Here is an 18773-nt window from a genome sequence, read left to right on the forward strand (position 1 = left end):
AGGCCTAATTTGATGGTGTCAAGTTTGCAAATTAATTCCAGTTCTGCAGTTTCTCGTTTAAATTTGTTTTTGAAGGGTTTTTTTTGTTAAGAATGGCCATTTTTAAGTCTGTAATTGAGTGTCCAGGGAGATTGAAGTGCTCTGCTACTGGTTTTTTAATGTTACAAATCTCGAGATCTGATTTGTGTCCACTTATTCTTTTGCATAGAGACTGTCCAGTCTGGCCAATGTACATGGCAGAGGGGCATTCCTGGCACACGATAGCATATATTACATTGGTAGATATGCAGATGAACAAGCCCTGGTGGTATGATGGTGTCCCTGGAATGGATATGCGGACAAAGTTAGCAATGTGGTTTGTTGCAGGGATTGGTTCCTAGGTTAGTGTTTCTGTTGTGTGGTGAGTATTTGCTTCAGGTTGGGGGGCTCTCTGTAAGCGAGGGCTGGCCTGTCTCCCAAGGTCTGTGAGAGTGTCACACTCTGTAGGTCATTGCCGGTAGGGGCTGAGATACTGTGCTGATGAGGAGGGATAGGAACCTTACACAGCGTAGAATCCCAGTAGCACATCTCCCCCAGGCTCCCACCCAGGAATCCTGGATCCCAGTCCAAACCCACCTGTTGGTGTCACCAGGCATGGCCCAGTGTTGACAGAGGGGTGGAAAACAACAGTGCCAATGAAGGCTCCCTGTATCAGGCCTCTGCTTGCCCGAACCGCTTCCATGTTTAGACTTTAATTAACCCCACAGGCCAGATGGAAAGAATGGAATGTGTGGCAACTAGTTATCAGTACCAGGAGGCAATTATACAGCCTGCTTGCACCTGGCTGAAGGGAGTGAAACAGAATGACCGGTCAAGAAAAGTTACTAATGTTAGGCCTGAATAAAGATGTAGCACAAAACCAGTTGTGCCAACCTGACTGGAGTCAAGCATCTAGAGGTTTCTGGGTAATCTCAGAGTGGAAAATACTGAGAAGCAGCATTGTCTCACAAAGCCCTGGGAAACAGTGAGATCAGTGAAGGGGCTGGGACCAGCTGTGTTATATTGAGAAACAAACTGTCTGAGGAACTGATAAGACATACAAGCATCTCACAGTGCTGACTCTAACTTCTTGGTTTAGTGTTCGGTGTGTTTTAACTCCCTCGCATTCCTAACCTTTGGCGCTTGTTGAGATATTAACAATTCAATATTGTAGAGACTAGGCATGCGTATATATTAAAAGGTGTCTAATTTCTAGTTGTTAGACAAAGGGGGTGGATTGTTCTAGTGAATGATCTATGACGTAATAAAACTGTCTATATAAGCTAATACTAAGCTGTAAAGAGGTGGCTGGTTCTCTTCGGATACGAGCTGTTCTTTTACTGACACGTGCACTTGTCAATAAAGAACTTTTGATCGGACCTTGCTGGTGTTGCCTGTCTCTTTGCGGTCAGACAACGAACTTCGCTGTTGGGGTTCGAGTCCCCGACACTAACGAGATAATATGTTTGCTGCCAAGTCTTTATAATGTGCTTGCTGTATGGGAACGCGAGCGGGAGGAGGGGGGTGAGTAGAGGGAGGGGTAGGTAGTGGGGGGTAATAGAGATGCTTAGCTAAAATCATGTATAAAGAGAGAGAGCTGCTTGTATGGAGTGTGCTTGATTTGAGACGTGTGTCTCCGAGCATCCTGCTTTGAGATCTCAAATAAACCTTTTTTTTTGCTTCTCCACCCTCGTGTGTCTATTGGAGCGAGGCACTCCGGGCAACGAACCACTGTTGCTGTCGCCTCGGGCCTTTGTGCTGGCAACACACCCACTTCCTTCCCCCAGGAGAAAGCACAGAATCCTAATAGCGGCCACAGCTGGGCAAATGGGGTGGAGGGAGGTTAGCACAGGATTTAAAATATTAAATGTAAAAGTTATGGCTTGTGACATTAATAAAACAAAACCCATTAAAGTGAGGACATTCCTAAAGTTAAGGTTCTTATTGCATTACTAATTGGGCTATGCGTGCACATCCCGTTATTTCAATAATATAATTAACAAGAGAAACAGAAATGTATAGTACTATCTGCAGTATGTGCAAGGCAGAGAAGACAACATTGTGGCTAAGTCCCAGGAAGAGGGGGGAGGGATTGGAAATGTCTGACTTGTGCATGCCAGACTTGTAAAACTTAGTGCTGTGTTGATGCCTAAACTTTCATTTAATTTTTTGGCTTAATCATAAGGCTCCTAGGCACTGTGATAACACCAATAATAAATAAATAGCATGCCACTGATGGACTGATACTGGCATGGCTTTAACTGAAATGCTGTTCATTGCTGGGTCCTCCCTGTAAGCACAATACAACCAACTTGTGCCGGATTTTAAAAAGACATAACTGATGTCCACGCCTGAATGAGATCTACAAAACAAGCCAAGTTTTATGTCTGCAGCTTCAGCAATGGTGAAGTGAGCGCCCAATGGCCGGACAGGGCTTTCCTGCGCACAAGAGAAACGCTATCAATGCAAAATGGCTGAAGGAATTTGGCCGGGCTCAGGCCCCAGGTAGGAATCTTCAGCCCCAAGGGGAAAAGGGTGGGAAAGCCCTAGGCAGCTGAGGGTTTTGGGACGGGGGCGCCTGCTGTCCAGTAAACGCATCGTAGGCGGTTCCTAGCCCAGAACAGGGCTTGTTCGTAATACCAGAACTGCCAATAAAGTTGGGATAGTTTGAATGGGTCCTACGGGCGGAGGTTTAGGTGGCTAGACGGGTGCCTGCGTAGAATTCCGGAGCGGCTTTGCGGGCTGATCGCCATCGTTCTGGCGGCCTCGGGTCGCTTGGCGAGAGCTGCCGGAGGCGCTGGGCCATGCGGGGCCGCGCGGACCCTCGCCTGAAGCAGCGAATCAAGCAGGTGCCGACCCCCCCCCGCCCTTGCTCCTGCCTCGCTGTGGCCCGTCCCGAGCCCCGGGAAGTCAAGTCACGCGCACCCCCCCCCCCGGGTTCCCTCGCGCGCTCCTCCAGGGCTAACGCGGGGTTGGTGCCTTGCATGCAACCAGGGGCGGCCGCAGCGCAGCCCTGCATCGCCCCGCGCTACAGAGCCGTCACCCGGCTCTCAGGTCTAGGGGAGGCGAGCGGCTGTTTATTTGTCAGGGCCAGTGCCAGCACCACGCGCTGTGTGTGTGTCTTTAAAACGCGCTGGGCGCGGTCCTTGGGCTCCCCGAAAGGTGTCATCTTGTTCCTGGGGTCACACCACCTGGGCACCCCCCTGTCGGAGGGAGCTGCGATCCCACAGTAATGGATGCCTTTAGAAAACCCGAGACAGTTAGGGAGCTATTGATTTGGGGGTGAGGGGGAGCAGTGATTTTACTCAAGCCCTTGAGTTGGTGGTCCATGTGAGGGTGTGATTATTGTGAAAATAGGCCAGACTAAAAGCCAGGTATAAAAACTGGTGTAATGCTATAGCATTTGATTGACATACTTTAAGTGGCACTCCCCTAAGCACCTTGCAAAGTTACATTTATCTTCACAACACCCCTATTAGATATTAAATTATGATCTGCCTCTTACAGACAGGGAACTGAGACACACAGAAATGAGGTTGCACAGAAAGTTTAGTAGTGGCAGAAATAGAACCCATGATTTCCATTTCCAAGTTCAATGCCTTGGCTGCAGGACCATCTTCCTCAGTTGCAGTTGCAGTGATACTCAGACCTCCTAGCTTTAACATTACCCAAAAGAGCCACAGTAGTGTGAATTCATTGTTTCAATAATACTAATCATATATTTAGTTTTTAGTTTCACAGCAAATAAGTTAACAACTTAGTGCAAATTGATAACTGAATTGGTTTATAAGATAGTAAAAGCATCCTGATTGCTTAATGACTTAAACTGTGTTTCCTAATATGTCTCCTGCATCTCTTTTCAGCACACACACACACGTGATTTAATTATTAACCAATCTGAGTATCACTGTTCTGTTGATTGAAGTCTATGGAGTTGCCTCAATTAATGACAATAGTTAGTTTGGCCTCCAAATATAGTATACTACTTTTCCCAGTAAACGTGGCCAGTTGGCTGTGTAAATAGTTAATAGTTTCCTGTCAAATAATTTATCAATCTGATAACTTTGTGCAAAACAAATTCAAGCTGTTTAGATTTTTCAATTTAAATTTTCTCTTTTATGATGATAATTTGTGAAGGTCAATAATTTCAGCAAAAGTCTAAGATTTTGTTCATTTCTATAAACTCTGCATTTCAGTACCTAAGCAGTAATAAATGTGGCCGATATGTGGACATTGGAATTTTAGCAGCTGATTTACAGAAAACTTACAGGTGAGCAAAAAGCTTAGTCCTTGCATTCTGTTTTTTTTTTTTAAATAATAGAAATGGTAATATGTATTTGCATATCTGTTTGTAAAATTTAAATGTATTTCTCATGACAGTTCTGAATTATACCTTATTATAAACTAGGATTGAAAGTTGCTTAGTACATCATTGATCAAGGAAGAAGTACAATCAAAATAAATTGTTTTCACTGCAAGATTCTCTTTGGCTGATATATAGTATCTAGTAACTTACTCATATTGCAGTGGCACAGAGAATTATAGAAATGTAGGGCACAAGAGACCTCAAATGGTCATCTAGTCCATCTTACTGAGGCAGGACCAAGTATACCTAGATCATCCCTGACAGTTGTTTGTCTAACTTGTTCTTAAAAACCTCCATTGACAGGATTCCACAACATCCCATGGTAACCTATTCCAGTACTTAACTATCCTTATAGTTAGAAAGATCTTCCTTATATCTAATCTAAATCTCCCTTGCTACAGATTAAACAGATTGGCTTGTCCTGATACCTTCAGTGGGCAGGGAGAACAATTTATCACCATCTTCTTTAAAACAGCCCTTAATAGATTTGAATGCTGAGGGAGCATCTGATAAGTTGTCTTTTCTTGAAACTATATATGCCCATTTTTTTTTTTTAAACCTTTCCTCATAGGGTATGTTTTCTAGACCTTTTATTGCTCTCCTCTGGACTCTCTCCAATCTTTACAAAAGTATGGTGCCCATAACTGAACACAATATTCAACCTGAGGCCTCACCAGTGCCTAGTAGAGCAGAACAATTACTTCCCGTGGCTTATGTACAGCTAGGGTGACCAGACGTCCCAATATTATCGGGACAATCCTGATATTAGGGGCTTTGTCTTATGTAGGACCCTATTATCCCCCCACCTCTCTGTCCCGATTATTCACACTTGCTATCTTGCTATGTTGTACCTGCATACAACACTCCTGTTAATACACCCCAAAAGGATATTTGCCTTTTTTGCAATTGCATCATATTGTTGGCACGTATGAGCCACTGACTACGAGCTATTGTGCCAGGTGCTGTACGAACACCTAACAGAAAGATAGGTCTTGTACTGAAAATCTGACCATTGAAGATTGACAAGAGACAACAGGGAGCACAAGGAAACAATTAGATGCTGATGTTAATCTATCAGTTGCCTAACTTTTCTAGGTTTTTTTAATGCATCACAGCAAAGAGAATTTTAAGGCAGAATTTGAAGGAGGGCAAGGAGGTTGCTTTGTCCGTGTTTGTAACCTCTGTTTTTTGGGAGGATGTTTAATTTGTGGTCTGTTAGTAGAAGGGAAGTCAACCATTTGATCATGAAGTTGGGAGAGCACATTCATTGCTAATGATGAAAGGGGCTGAATTTTTCATTATCATGCCTAAAAGGAAAAATAATCCTATGGCTGAAGGACCTATCCTGGTCGAGTCCCTAGTTCTATTTGTGTGGTTTAAAGCAAACAAGCCTATTATGAATGAAAATCCACTTGGCTGACTCTTCTTTTATATTGCCACTCACTGCTCTACATATCCAGCCAATGATGCTGGTCATAATCTCTACTAAATGTCCTTCTGGGAAGACCACTAGCTAGAGACCTGTGATTCACTTTGCACCTTTTATCCCAGAAACTGAGTTTAATATGATGCCATTTGAGTTACACCTAATCTTTTTTTAAAAGCCTGGAATAGCTCGAACCAAAGTCACTCTTCCACATAACTGGTTCCAGAATGTACTTGTGTAAAAGATTGTGGATTGTGTCACTTTAGAAACTTGTATCTACACTGAGAATGACAATACACGAAAGAAGGCCTCAGTGAGATCCTAACACTGTACAATTGTTTTTCAGTGCAGAATATGGACGAAGAAAAAGAAATGCCTTTAGAATTCAGGTTGAGAAAGGTAAGTCTGTTAATATCAGGACTGAAATACCAAGAAGCTGTAAGAAGCTCTCTGAATTACTGACTACACTGTTGTTGAGCACTTGTGGCCATCCATGTTCTTCTGGGTTTTTTTCAGTGTTTGGTATAATCAGTAATGAGAGAGAATTTGAAGATTTAACAACCTTAGAGAATGAACATGTGGCAAAAAGAGCAAGACACAGACGAGAAGAGAATGAGTAAGTGGAAACACTTATTGCCTTAAGACTACTTTAACAGTGTCAGTACTTAACATTTCCATAGTGCTTTGTATCTTTAAAAAACTCTATTACTGTGAAGGCCCTGATCCTGCAAGCTGTTCCACACAGGTGGGCCCTTGTACCCTCATAAGCCTGGTCTTTGCTGGGGAAAAAAATAAAAAGGACCGGGGGGAGTTCTTAACTCAAGGTACATTCTAGTGAACCAGGCCCATAGACTTGAACTCAACCTGCTAACTCGTATAAAAACTACAACTACCTTTTCATTGGGAGAAACTCAAGTTAATTAATTTAAGAACACTTTGTGTATGTGTGGGGAACTGCGGGTGAAGACCAGGCTACAGACCCCCAAATCGAAGGGATCCTTGTGGGTAGAAGGATTCACCTTCCTTGTGGGTAAGGCAGCTTATGGAATTAAGGCCTGTCTGTTAAATCCTTACAACTCATCTTTGTCACAGAGGTGTTATCGCTATTTTAGACATGGGTAGAGTGACCAGATGTCCTGATTTTATAGGGACAATCGTGATATTTGGGGCTTTTTCTTATATAGGCTTCTATTACCCCCATCCCGATTTTTCACATTTGCTGTCTGGTCACCCTAGACATGGGAAAACTGAGATGGAGAGTTTCAGTGAATTTTCCAAGGGCGCACAGCCAGTTAGTGTTAGAAGTGAAATTAGAATTTGGATTTCCTGACTCCCAACCCTGTGCACAGTCTAGAGCATTCTGCCTCCTTAAATGTGATAGAGACTACTCTGCATTAAATATTGAAAATATGCCTCCCTTTTTATTAGTGCTAACATATTTTCTCACTTACAGTTAGAGTGACAGTAATAGCCATTTGTATAAGTGTTTTTAAGACAGGGTATGTTGAATTCAGTACAAAATACCCAAATCTTCTGAATTTCAGTAATCAAACCTCTAACCACTTTAAAAAACAACAGTCTGTTGGCTTTTTATTAAACCTACTAAATATTAACAATTTCCTGTGCAAACAGACATCTATAATGACAGTCCAGAGGACAAGCATTGACAGGGAGAGATACAGTGACTGCTGTCTTGCGATTCTAATTTCTATGATTAACAGCATAGGGATAATCTGGGCTCATTTAGGTCTGGACTCATCAAGAGGAGGCAGTGTAGAGTATAGCTTTTGGACAAATTCAGTCAAGTGTTTGAGTATGGCTAAAGAAGTCAGAGAAACTTCTTAATTTTATAGTAACCATATATACGTAATGCACTGCTTAAACTGCCTGACTTCTCACAATGTGTATGTGTATTGCTGCTCTTGAATGAATGGATTAACACTGGCATTAGCTGTTCTGAGTGTAATCATGTACCTTCTAGAGGCTACAGCCTGCTTAAGCCTTATTACTGCCACACAAGACATGAAATATTCATGTTTATCTCAGTTGCTGTAAATACATATTGAGGTGTGTTACTGAGGTTTTAAAGTATTTTTTTAATGAAGACAAATTCAGCAGTTAATCTGTTACCTATTAGTCAAAAGCAGGCTAATCATAGAGAATATCTTTTTATTTGTTAAAATTACAAAACACTCTCTCCTCCCTCCTTGTCCCCTTGAGGTATTCTGCTCATGATTCCAACCTTTTTATCTTTTTGGTTTGAATTCTAGCCCCAGAACTTTAAAATAAATACAGCTTTAGTTCCTCAAAGGCCTCCAGCCACACAAACTGAGTGAGCTGTTCCAGCAGGCTTTGAAGTCTGATTTCAGGACTACCAGAATAGCTTCATCTACTATAGAGAGCCCAGCTGGTGGTGGAAGCGCTGAGGAGAGAAGGTTTTCCCCCTTCCACAACCAGACTTAGGTTGTGGGGAAGGGGGAGAAGGCCATCAGAAGAGTTGTTCTATCTCTACCCTCTGTCTCACACGCAGTAGTATTGTAGTCCAAGCACGGAGAGCCTAGCATCTTCCTAGGGGAGAATATTTGTTCTCTTAGTTGTACAGATGTCTCATTGTGCTGTTATGGTATGTTGTACCCATAATTTCTGCCTCCTCACTTTTCTGCTAAAGGGATGTGGAAAGCTACACAGACGACTCAGATGATGATTACTCAGAACCTCTAGTAAGTCCATATTTCACTCTCTATGGTATAGTGCAGTTGAAACGAACACAGCAGTGCACATATGAAATATATCGATGCTCTTTACTGAAAATATACAAGAATTTTAAAACAGAACTGTGTATACGCCATCTGGTAAAGGCCCAAACTTTGATTTAGAATTAATATAATTCTTTATGGTGAGACTTGTTTGTTTTTTTTTAAATATATGTTCCAGTGCTAGTGGTGTTCTTAAAAGTTAGCATCCTGGAAGTTGTACCAGCCACAGTGTTTCTGACCAGCTATGCCCCCTCCATTCTGGCTGCCCATGGTGCTCTTTGGTTGCCAAACTGCTAATGGCTTGGCTGATACCCTCATTCTGACAAACCTCAGGTGGCTCATCAGAATGAGCACATCAACCAGGAGTCCCCAGCTGGAGACCTTGTAGAGTTGAAAGGAAATTATTTCCTGGGGAAGAATGAGGCAGGACTGTGGCTGGGGGCTGTTTCTGAGGAAGGGGAACATTGCCAAGGTGGGAGGAGAAGGCAGAGTAAAGACTCTACTATCGCACTAAGGCTGTTTGCTTGCTAAGGGAGATATCTGCAAGCAATTGGTTTTTTTGTTGGTTTTTAATTTTCTTTCAAATACATAAACTTTGCAGTCCACAAATCACCTGAACAGCTCTCTGCTGACCTTATACCGGAAAGGAGATCCTGATTCTCTTCCAGCAACTCCCAAGAATGAGCCAACAGAAACCAGTAGCCCTGCACAAGTGACAGCACCCAGAACTAGTGCTCTTCCATCTGGCACCCCACTTGATACTAGGATCTCTGAAGGTGGATGGTTTATTGATAAAACCCCAGGTAGAAAGGAAGACAACTTCTTAATTGACCTGTGTGAGGAAGAAGAGGAAAGGAAACAGATATCTGAGGTAGCTTCTCTTTTAAATCTGATACCACTTAACATGGCATACACATTGGGGCTTAGTACATTTCTTACCTTATGTGACAATACTTAGAAGTACAGTATGAAAAACAGACTTGTTCTTCTCATGCCCCCCAAGATGCACACTGTATATAAAAACAAGTTTGAGCCTTTAGTGGGCAATGCAAACCTGTTTTTTTTTTTTGTTTTGTTTTTTTTTAATACACCTACAATGTTTCAACCTAGAGGTTGCTGCATTGGTGGAAGAAGCAGTGTGTGGATTTTAATTTTTGTGAAGCGCTCTGTAAATGTAAGATGTTATGATGAAAGACTGGCTTAGTTGCTTGGTGCCATCTTTTTTCAATAAGTATTGTAGCTGCCAAAAATGTTCTGGTGCAAACAACACTAGATTATATGTTCTTACGCAAGACAAATTTGTACTGTATCAAAGTCTTTTTTTAAAAAACGCCTTCTGTATGTTTGAGATGCTCAAGATTAAAAGACTGGAAATCTAGTTAATTTAAAAAAAATCAGTCAAATAGTTTCAGGAACCACACCTGACCAAATTACTCTGCCCATTTTTGTGGTTTTACAATCACATTTTCTTAATTTTTTTTTTTAAATGACTTCTCCTGTTGCTGTGTGCAAGTCCCATGCGAACAGGGGAGACTGACAGACAGGGGAAACAGTGCAAAGTACTGTCCAGAACCATAAGCCACTGGGTGTTTCTCTTGCTGAGACAGAGAGATAAGTTTTGCTGGATCTTAACCTGTGTAAAGCTCCTTGCCACACCCCTCTGTCCACCTCACCAGCAAACTCCTTGAGGCTCTGCCAGGTAGGTAACATTCAGTGAACCCCAGTTCCTGAGTTTCCCAGAGATATCTCTTTGTAGTATCCAACCCCTCTCATTGAACAGTCACAGAAATTACCAAGTTCACTGCCTCCAAACAGACAGGGTACATGCTAGCCTGTTAGTCTAGCTCAGTAGTTCTCAAACTTCTGTACTGGTTACCCCTTTGACATAGCAAGCCTCTGAGTGCGATCCTCCTTTTAAATTTAAAAACACTTTTTTTACATATTTAACACCATTAACCCCCCATGTAATAACCTTGTGACCCTCTGAGGGGTCCCAACCACCAATTTGAGAACCCGTGGTCTAGCTGTCTTTAATACACAGCATAGCATATGGGTTGTAGTAACACTAAGCATAAGTTTATTGATAAGGAACATAGATTTAAGTGATACTAAGCCAGAGAAAGAGACAGGTCTGGTTACAAACAAACAAACAGAAAAAAACCAACCTGCTTTCTAGTGACCAAACTTAACTTTAACAAACTGCAATCATTGCCTAAACAGCTTTCTGACTTACATCAAGCTATCAGTGTCTCCAGCTCCTCAAGCAGGTGGATCCACTATTCACAGAATCAGAGGATGCTGATCCTTTTTCCCTATTCTTCCCTTTTATAGTGCAGAATACTTTTTAAATGAACCCCTTGAAAAGTAAACTCAGACAGATCTCTCCACTACTGCTGGTTCTTTAGGTGCAGACACTCAGTCCCTTCATCCTCTGATCAATTTGTTTTCTCAGTTGGCTTCATCACTTTGTTCAACTCAGGTATAAATGTACTTCAATTGTCCTTTGTTTATAATCAAGCTCTATACTGTTTTTCAGTCAGCCTGTTAGCTTGAACCATGCAGATAGGGAAATTTACGTTCCTTTGTGGAAATCCACATGCCTCCAAAACTTATTTGAAGAGCATATTTCTAGCGCACATGCATAACTGTTTATACACAACCTGTAAATACATCGCTCGATATTCGTGACAGCATGTTACTAGATATTATATAATACCTGACAAGATACTGTTTGGCTAAATATTATGACACGTGTTGAGTAGGCCCTTTGTCAGTTGACATAAAGAGGCCCTTTGGGCCACAGTGTACGAAGTAAACAAGTTGAAAAGAGAAATATATTTCTTTGATGTTGTGATGAAGTGGGATGTTTTTAATGTTTCCTCTGAATACTGTAGTGATGCCTCAGTTTCCCTTATGCATTTCTTAAGTCTCTAGGTGGTGGGATAAGGGGGTGTAATTGTTGCAGAGCAAAGGGCCAGTGTACATAAATGTCCGACACTCTGTCTCCTGGCAACGGATGGCCTGGGCCCTTCCTCCCTGCAAGGTGATAGCTAAAGGTGTTGGAGAACAAAGGAATCAGGTGATCTCCTGGCCCAGGAAAGGGACAAAGCCCAGAGGAGGAGGGGCTGGAGAGTGAGTCAGTTGAGGGCTGGCTGGGGACGTGGCGTGAGGTGCAGACTTGGTTGTCTGGCTCACTGCCTCCCAAAATGGACCCAGCGGAGGGGTCCTGTTCTCTGTACCTACAAGCTCTGTTTTAAACTGTGTTCCTGTCATCTAATAGACCTTTGTTTTACTGGCTGGCCAAGAGTCATGTCTGACTGCGAAGTTGGGGTGCAGGGCCCTCTGGCTTCCCCAGGACCCTGCCTGGGCGGACTTGCTCTGGGAAGCGCATGGAAGGGCAGAGGATGCTGAATGCTCCAAGGTCAGACCCAAGGAGGTGAAGCTGTGTGAGCTTCTTGCCCTGAAGACAGTCTGCTCAGAGAGAGGAGACTTCACCAGAGTCCTGACTGGCTTTGTAGGGAGCAGTTCCAGAGCATCGCCCGGGGACTTTCTTTCAGTTATAGGAATTTTGTTCTTTAACAAAAGTCAGTAAAATGCCTTCAGACAGAAATGTGCTTACATTGACCCTTTAAGGCAATGTATTCTCAGTGTATCTAAAAATATCCTTATGGTGACATTGCGACCCCAGAGCCAGTTTTTAAGGATGGAAAGTGTTCAAAAACAACCAGAGGATTTTCAGTTGGGAACATACAAGAGTTTGGGGATTAAGAGACACCCCAGGACCTCTTTGTCCTTGTTCAGTGGCTAAAGGGCATATTGTAGAGTTGATGTTTTTCTTCTCTAGTGGACAAGGCATATCATCCTATTCACTATTATACCGTGCTGACTGATTAACATAAAGTTGATGGTGGATGTGGAAAATTGCTACTAGGACTAAAATGACAGTGTTTGCCCCTACAAGGGGAGATGGCGTAGCAGGGGGATCATTGTGGAATAAAATGTCCACCAAATTGTGTTGAAAACAAAACATAGTTAATAAGATGCACAATCTCATCTGTCTATTCTCTCATTTGTGTATTTCTTGCATATACAGCGATGACCTGAGTTATTTGCACAATATTCACTACAATATTGGTGGTGATTAGTAATTGTATCACCGTAGCACCTAGAAGCCCTACTTATGAACCAGGATCCCACTGTGCTAAGTGCTGTACAAACATAGTGTGTTACTGGTAATTAATGGTTCTAATGGAGGTGTTTTTATTTTTATATATATATACACACACACAGAGCTGTATAAAGACACAATGTTTGTTGCTTTGCAATTCAGGGCTTGTCTGCATGGGAAAACTGTCCAGAATAGTTACTGAAGAATATACGGGAATATCTATTCCAGAATAGCAACCCACATGGATGCTCTTATTCAAGAATAAAGGTGTCCATACAGAGAGTTATATTGGAATCACTATTGTGCTTTAAATTTGCGGCCTACCTTATTCTGGAATAACGTTCCTGTGTAGATGAGTACTAACTTAAATCAGCTTTTTATTCTTAGATCTTTTTCTAGCTTATGTATACAATTTTTTTCTGGAACTTTAGTCCCCCTCCTCTCCCCCCCCCCCAAAAAAAGACAGATCAATGTGAACAATCCTTAGTAAAAACCAAGTAATACAATGATTTAGACACAGAAAGGATTGATCATACCTTGTCTCTTACCATTCTCATAATATTTATGCATGAAGCACCATATATGTCTTCAGATTTTGTTTATTCTGCTCTTTCAAGTGTCTGTAGAAGAGCTCAAATCATTTATGTACTAAATATTTGAAGACTCAGTCATATCATTGTGTGTTTTATGCTCTAGAAATCAAAAGACCTTTCTTTTTTGGAGAGCGAAGGAAAGAAGACAAAGAGTAAGAGACGAAAAAGAAGGAAAGAGGACTCTCAAGATGTAGATGAAGAAATAGAATCTGTTTTGCGTAAGCAGAAAGGTGAGAGCTACTATTTCTGAAATGGCTTACTGAGTATGTGGGTGGTTGGTAGCTGTAGCAGTTGGGATCAGAGATATTCTGCGCTTCTGAAATGTTGACTTTTCGGTTGGGGCCTTTCAGGAAGACATTCATCCTTCATGTGGTGCTAGAAAATAGTCCAGTCCTGTGACTGTTGCATAAGAAATAATTTGTTCTGTATAATCTTTTACCCAAGTGTTCAGATCAGTGTCTGTCTTGTTGGGGTTTGCAGCCACTGGCTTCTGCTGTGTCCAGATTCTAATGACTTCATTTATTCCCTTCCTTTTTCTTCTTGCAGTTAAAACTAAAGGACCAGAGCTGCAGTTCCCTTTAGTGAAATTTGACGATGTGGGAGGCAGTGATGAAACTCTGAAGGTTAGTTTTAATTAAACCCTTGCTGTGTTACTTATGGGATAGAGAACACAGTGAATAAAACTACATATATACAAAATGAGGCAGCTGGAGCCCAAGCAGGACTGATTTGCATAGCAACTCAGCAAATCATTGGCAACAGAAAGAGCTGTCTCGCTGCTTGATGAGGGCAGCAAGACTAGCTATAGATCTTAACCTGAACTGACCTCCTAATATCAGTCACTGAAATAAGTGAGACACAAGTTATCTTCTGTGCATTTTAGTGTTTACGTTATTTTCCTCTATCTACTCTATCTTTATCTTCTTTCTAACAGGAGGTATGCAAGATGCTGATACATGTGCGTCACCCTGAAGTTTACAGTCACTTAGGCGTGGTCCCACCTCGAGGATTTCTTTTACATGGACCACCAGGGTGTGGAAAGACATTACTAGCACAGGCAATAGCTGGGGTGAGACTGCCTTAATATTTGCTTTCCCTTCCTCCTGTCTGCTCTTTTAATATAGGGAGAGGGCAGATAGATTAGAATGTTCTCCTCTTTGCTTTTATCTATCTTGCCTCTTCCCATCTCATCTCAAAATAAACATCCATTAGAATTTAAATAACAGAAATGCAATCTGAATCAGGATTATTCCTTGATCGATCCTCATGCAGGGGGAAAATATTGCATTAAAAGCTCAGTTTCTTCTTGCAAGCACTCACAAGGAATGGACTTTCAGCAGGCCACGTATTAGATTAAAGTTTGATCTGTTTACAGTAGAAAAGTTTTCAGCTTGGATTTTTTTGAAAAAGTGGGTGAAATCTGTTTTGGGTTGTTATATGGCTGAGTCCATGGGGAGGTAATCCTATGACATTAAACTTGGAAGTTACCATACAACAGCTGTTTGGCCTCTGTCAAATAAGTTGATGATCTGTCCTTCTCAAACAGCCACCTCTACAAGTGGCATCCTTATAGCTCAGGGGTGGGCAAACTTTTTGGCCTGAGGCCCACATCTGGGTATGGAAATTGTATGGTGGGCCAGGAATGCTCATGAAATTGGGGGTTGGGGTGTGGCTGGGGATGTGGGCTCTGGGGTGAGGCCAGAAATGAGTTCATGGTGCGGGAGGGGGCTCTGGGCTGGGACAGGGGGTTGGGGTATGGAGGGCTGAGGGCTCTGGGGTGGGGCTGGGGAGGAGGGGTTTGGGGTGCAGGATGGGGCTCTGGGCTGGGACCGACGGGTTTGGAGTGCAGGAGGGTGCTCTGGGCTGGGACCGACGGGTTTGGAGGGTGGGAGGGGGATCAGGGCAGGGGGTTGGGGCGTGGGAGGAGGTCATGGGTGCAGGCTCCCAGCAACGCTTACCTCAAGCGGCTCCCAGAAGCAGTGGCATGTCCCCCCTTCGGCTCCTACGTGGAGCCGTGGCCAGGTGGCTCTGCGTGCTGCCCCTTCTGCAGGTGCTGCCCCTGCAGCTCCCATTGGCCGCAGTTTCCAGCCAATGGAAGCTGCCTGGGGCAGGAGCAGCATGTGGAACCCCCTGGCTGCCTCTATGCTTAGGAGCCAGAGGGGGGACATGCTGCTTCCTGGAGCCATTGCACACGCGGAGTGGGGCAAGTCATCGTCCCCACTGGAGCGCCGGAGCGGGGTAAGCCCCAGACCCTGCTCCCTGGTGGGATCTCAAGGGCTGGATTAAAACATCTGATGGGTGGACATGGGCCGTAGTTTTCCCACCCCTGTTATAGCTGGTGTCATCAGAGATGTCAGGGATTGTTACTGCATTTTAGTCATGAGAATAAGCTACTTTCTACTTGTACAGGTGTCGGAGAAAAACTCAGTTCTCGCTTTTTCGTTTGGGTGCAGCAAAATCAAATACTTTATTATTTCTCCAGTAATTACAATGGAGGGAGAGAGTGCCATAGGACACAGGGTTGCCCCAGTCCCAGACAGGTCTCTCAACTGGTAAACAATTACAGCAAGCCTTTATACTTTTGTTACAGACAATAACTAGCAATAATAGAGACAATAGAGAGCAACAACTACATTTTGTTTATACATAAGCCATTCTGCTATCTTGTTTGTCTCACTCCTAAGAAAAGCAAGCCTGCATATTTGGTTATCAGTTACAAGGTCGTAATAACTTTGTACACAGTTCTTTCCCTATGTCTCACACTATCCTTGCTTCTAGAAGTCTCATGTCATTAGGGTTACAGCTGGGCTAACTCTTGCTAACTGACTGACATGTATTAAGATCCCCTTCAAATCCTTATTAATTCTTTCCCTGCTTCCACACTCCCCCCTTTTGTACTTCTAGTACAACAAATATTTTCAAATCTCTATTTGCATTAATTCGTGGATTTCAGATTCTACATCAGATGTTTCAACCTTAGGGGTTTTGATTGGATGTAATGACAAAGCATGATTAGCATGAACATGAAAGTTATTGCTATTATTACGTTTTTTTACAACAACAACAACAACAATAACATAATCCTAAACTAACTAACAACACTACAAACAATAACATTCCCATAGGAATAATATAATGGGGCTGTTGTACAATTTTGGTTACAAAGCACAAGACATCATACTTAGTACATAAAGTAGACACTCTATAAACTGTATGAAAGGCATTCTTTTCAGCATGATATATATTTTGAAGCATGTGAATTTGCCCTTGCAATTCAGAGATTCTTTAAACCTCTGGTAACAATTAAAGCAAATTTTAAAACCGATCAGGCACTACTCTAGTCCAATTAAAATATACCTGAAATCTAAGAGCTACTTGCAACATTCTATCTGCAGGCCAGTAAATAATATGATTGCCTGCAGCAGTGGTAAAATTAATATGTATATCTTGCAATGTGGTGGCTTTAACGTACACACAGCTATCATTAGCTTGAAAAAATGGGTGTCCCGTCAGGGTAGTTCCTTGACCTCCACCCTCTCAGCAAATATTGTCATAAACAGTGACAACTTCCCCTGGCTTCAGTTTATAGATACACTGAGCTGTGGTGGTTCTAACGGCTAAAATGTCCATTGACTCTCTATCCTTATCCAAAATGTCAGGTGTTATGCTAGGGGTACTGTCTATAAATCAGTTAGGTATACCAGGTGGTCTAATTTCCCAGATGTCTCGGTAAATAATTCAGTCCCACATGCATCCTCCCCATGGACCCGGCAGGATTCGGTATGTGGGAGTCCACACCCCCCCCCAACCGGTCCATATGCGTGGAAGGAGCACTGTAAATGTCCACACTTCCATCCAGAAAGTGTCCAAGTATGTCTTCATGACCACAGATCAGATGGTATTCCTGATGTGTCTGTAAGGGCAGTGGGCCAAGTCTGGTGCTCAAGATCCCTCGGAATGGCCATCATCTGGTCATTCAGGAAATCCTGAGTTTCTAAACATACTAGATCCCACTGCAATGCCTTCCCAGCCTCAGTGATATTCAATACCATCTCTGTCAGTAACTTCTGGGTCATAGAACTTAAGGGTGGAAATAACATGTAACTCACCAACTCCAGCCTGTACTTAAGATAGCTGAGCTTCAAAAATAAGGCTAGTGGCCTTTTCTAGTTGGCCCAATTTCTTATCATGTTCCTGGCTTTTAAGAATATTCCAAATGGCTGCCGCACTATTGGCCCCAGCCCACAGGGATCTGCTCAATCCCCTCTTTTTCCAGAGGAAATAACCCAGGCTCTCTGTTGTACTAATCTAATGGCAGCTCCTTGTGAGCAATCTGGGTATGTAAAAGTGATCTAAAAACTGGATAAGGGCAATGTCATTCAAAATCCAATTAGGGAGGGCAATACATACTGAAGGATTTATCCAAAACACAGGTCGCATTCTGTAGAATAAACCCCAAAATCCAATCAATACCACATTCCCAAGCATGGGTCCCACAAATTTTTTTCTTTCTGCCAGTGTGTAATTCTTTGCTTCTTCACCAGGGTCAGTTCTCAATGTCCCTTTTAGTCAGGAATTCCTGGACTTTGGCAATGTCAGTGGAGTGGGTGTTTCTTCTTTCCCGAAGCAGTCGTGGTTCAGCATCCTACAGGGGAGATTACCAGACATCACCCTGTAATGGTTTTGCTTTTTCTAGAAAAGTTTAAAGGCACAGTAGATTTGTTAGTGGACAAGGGAGAGGTTGCTAGCACGTCACCTTGTCCTTTTCCCTGCTGTCCAGAAGCACAGTAGAACTAGAAGAAAGAATAGGCTAATCATCAGTAGGAAAATTCTCCTGATGTGGAGGGGTCTTTTTGCAGTGAGAATCCTGGGTCCAAGCAGTCAGTCTGTGGCACTTCACAGCGGTGTTGGTAGTCAACAGGACTTGGAAAGGGCCTTTCCAGCGTGGAGCCAAGGCAGTCTTCCGTTGATGGATCTTTATATAGACCCAGTCTCCTGGTTCCAATGAGTGGCAAGGTTGCACAGGATCCTTCGGTAATGCTTCCTTCACCTGTGTATAAAAAGACTTAACACATTTCATTAGTGCCTGACAATACTTAAGCATTATGTCATCCATCAAATGAATGTCCATCTGAGCTAGGGTTAGTGGGGGTGCAGCTGGTAGTCGCATTGGGCGTCCTGTCAAAATTTCATGAGGGCTGAGTCCAGTCTTTTGATTGGGAATGGCTCTCATACTCATCAGTGCCAAAGGAAGGGCATCTGGCCACTTTAAGTTTGTCTCAGCACAAATCTTGGCCAGTTTATTCTTTAAAATCCAGTTCTGGCGTTCCACTGTCCCAGCAGACTGTGGGTGTTGAGGGCAGTGAGCTGCACATAACTCCTTTACAATCTGTCCAGTAAAATGAGTTCCACGATCACTGTTGATACTCACAGGGATGCCAAAACG

The 18773-nt window shown here is 42.8% G+C and overlaps 1 protein-coding gene across 1 annotated transcript in view; it reads left to right on the forward strand.

Annotated features, from left to right (window-relative positions):
- Positions 1-2559: 2559 nt before the first annotated feature.
- Positions 2560-18773, forward strand: part of NVL (nuclear VCP like) — a 77448-nt gene continuing 61234 nt past the window's right edge. Inside the window, exons 1-9 of the mRNA XM_045010817.1 lie at positions 2560-2867; positions 4215-4288; positions 6157-6209; positions 6327-6426; positions 8479-8530; positions 9168-9437; positions 13431-13557; positions 13874-13950; positions 14262-14396. Of these exons, the coding sequence (XP_044866752.1) occupies positions 2823-2867; positions 4215-4288; positions 6157-6209; positions 6327-6426; positions 8479-8530; positions 9168-9437; positions 13431-13557; positions 13874-13950; positions 14262-14396 (933 nt within the window). The 5' untranslated portion in view covers positions 2560-2822. The remainder of the gene's footprint in view (positions 2868-4214; positions 4289-6156; positions 6210-6326; positions 6427-8478; positions 8531-9167; positions 9438-13430; positions 13558-13873; positions 13951-14261; positions 14397-18773) is intronic.

The sequence above is a fragment of the Mauremys mutica genome, chromosome 3 (assembly GCF_020497125.1).
Source record: "Mauremys mutica isolate MM-2020 ecotype Southern chromosome 3, ASM2049712v1, whole genome shotgun sequence".
NCBI classification, from domain to species: domain Eukaryota; kingdom Metazoa; phylum Chordata; order Testudines; family Geoemydidae; genus Mauremys; species Mauremys mutica.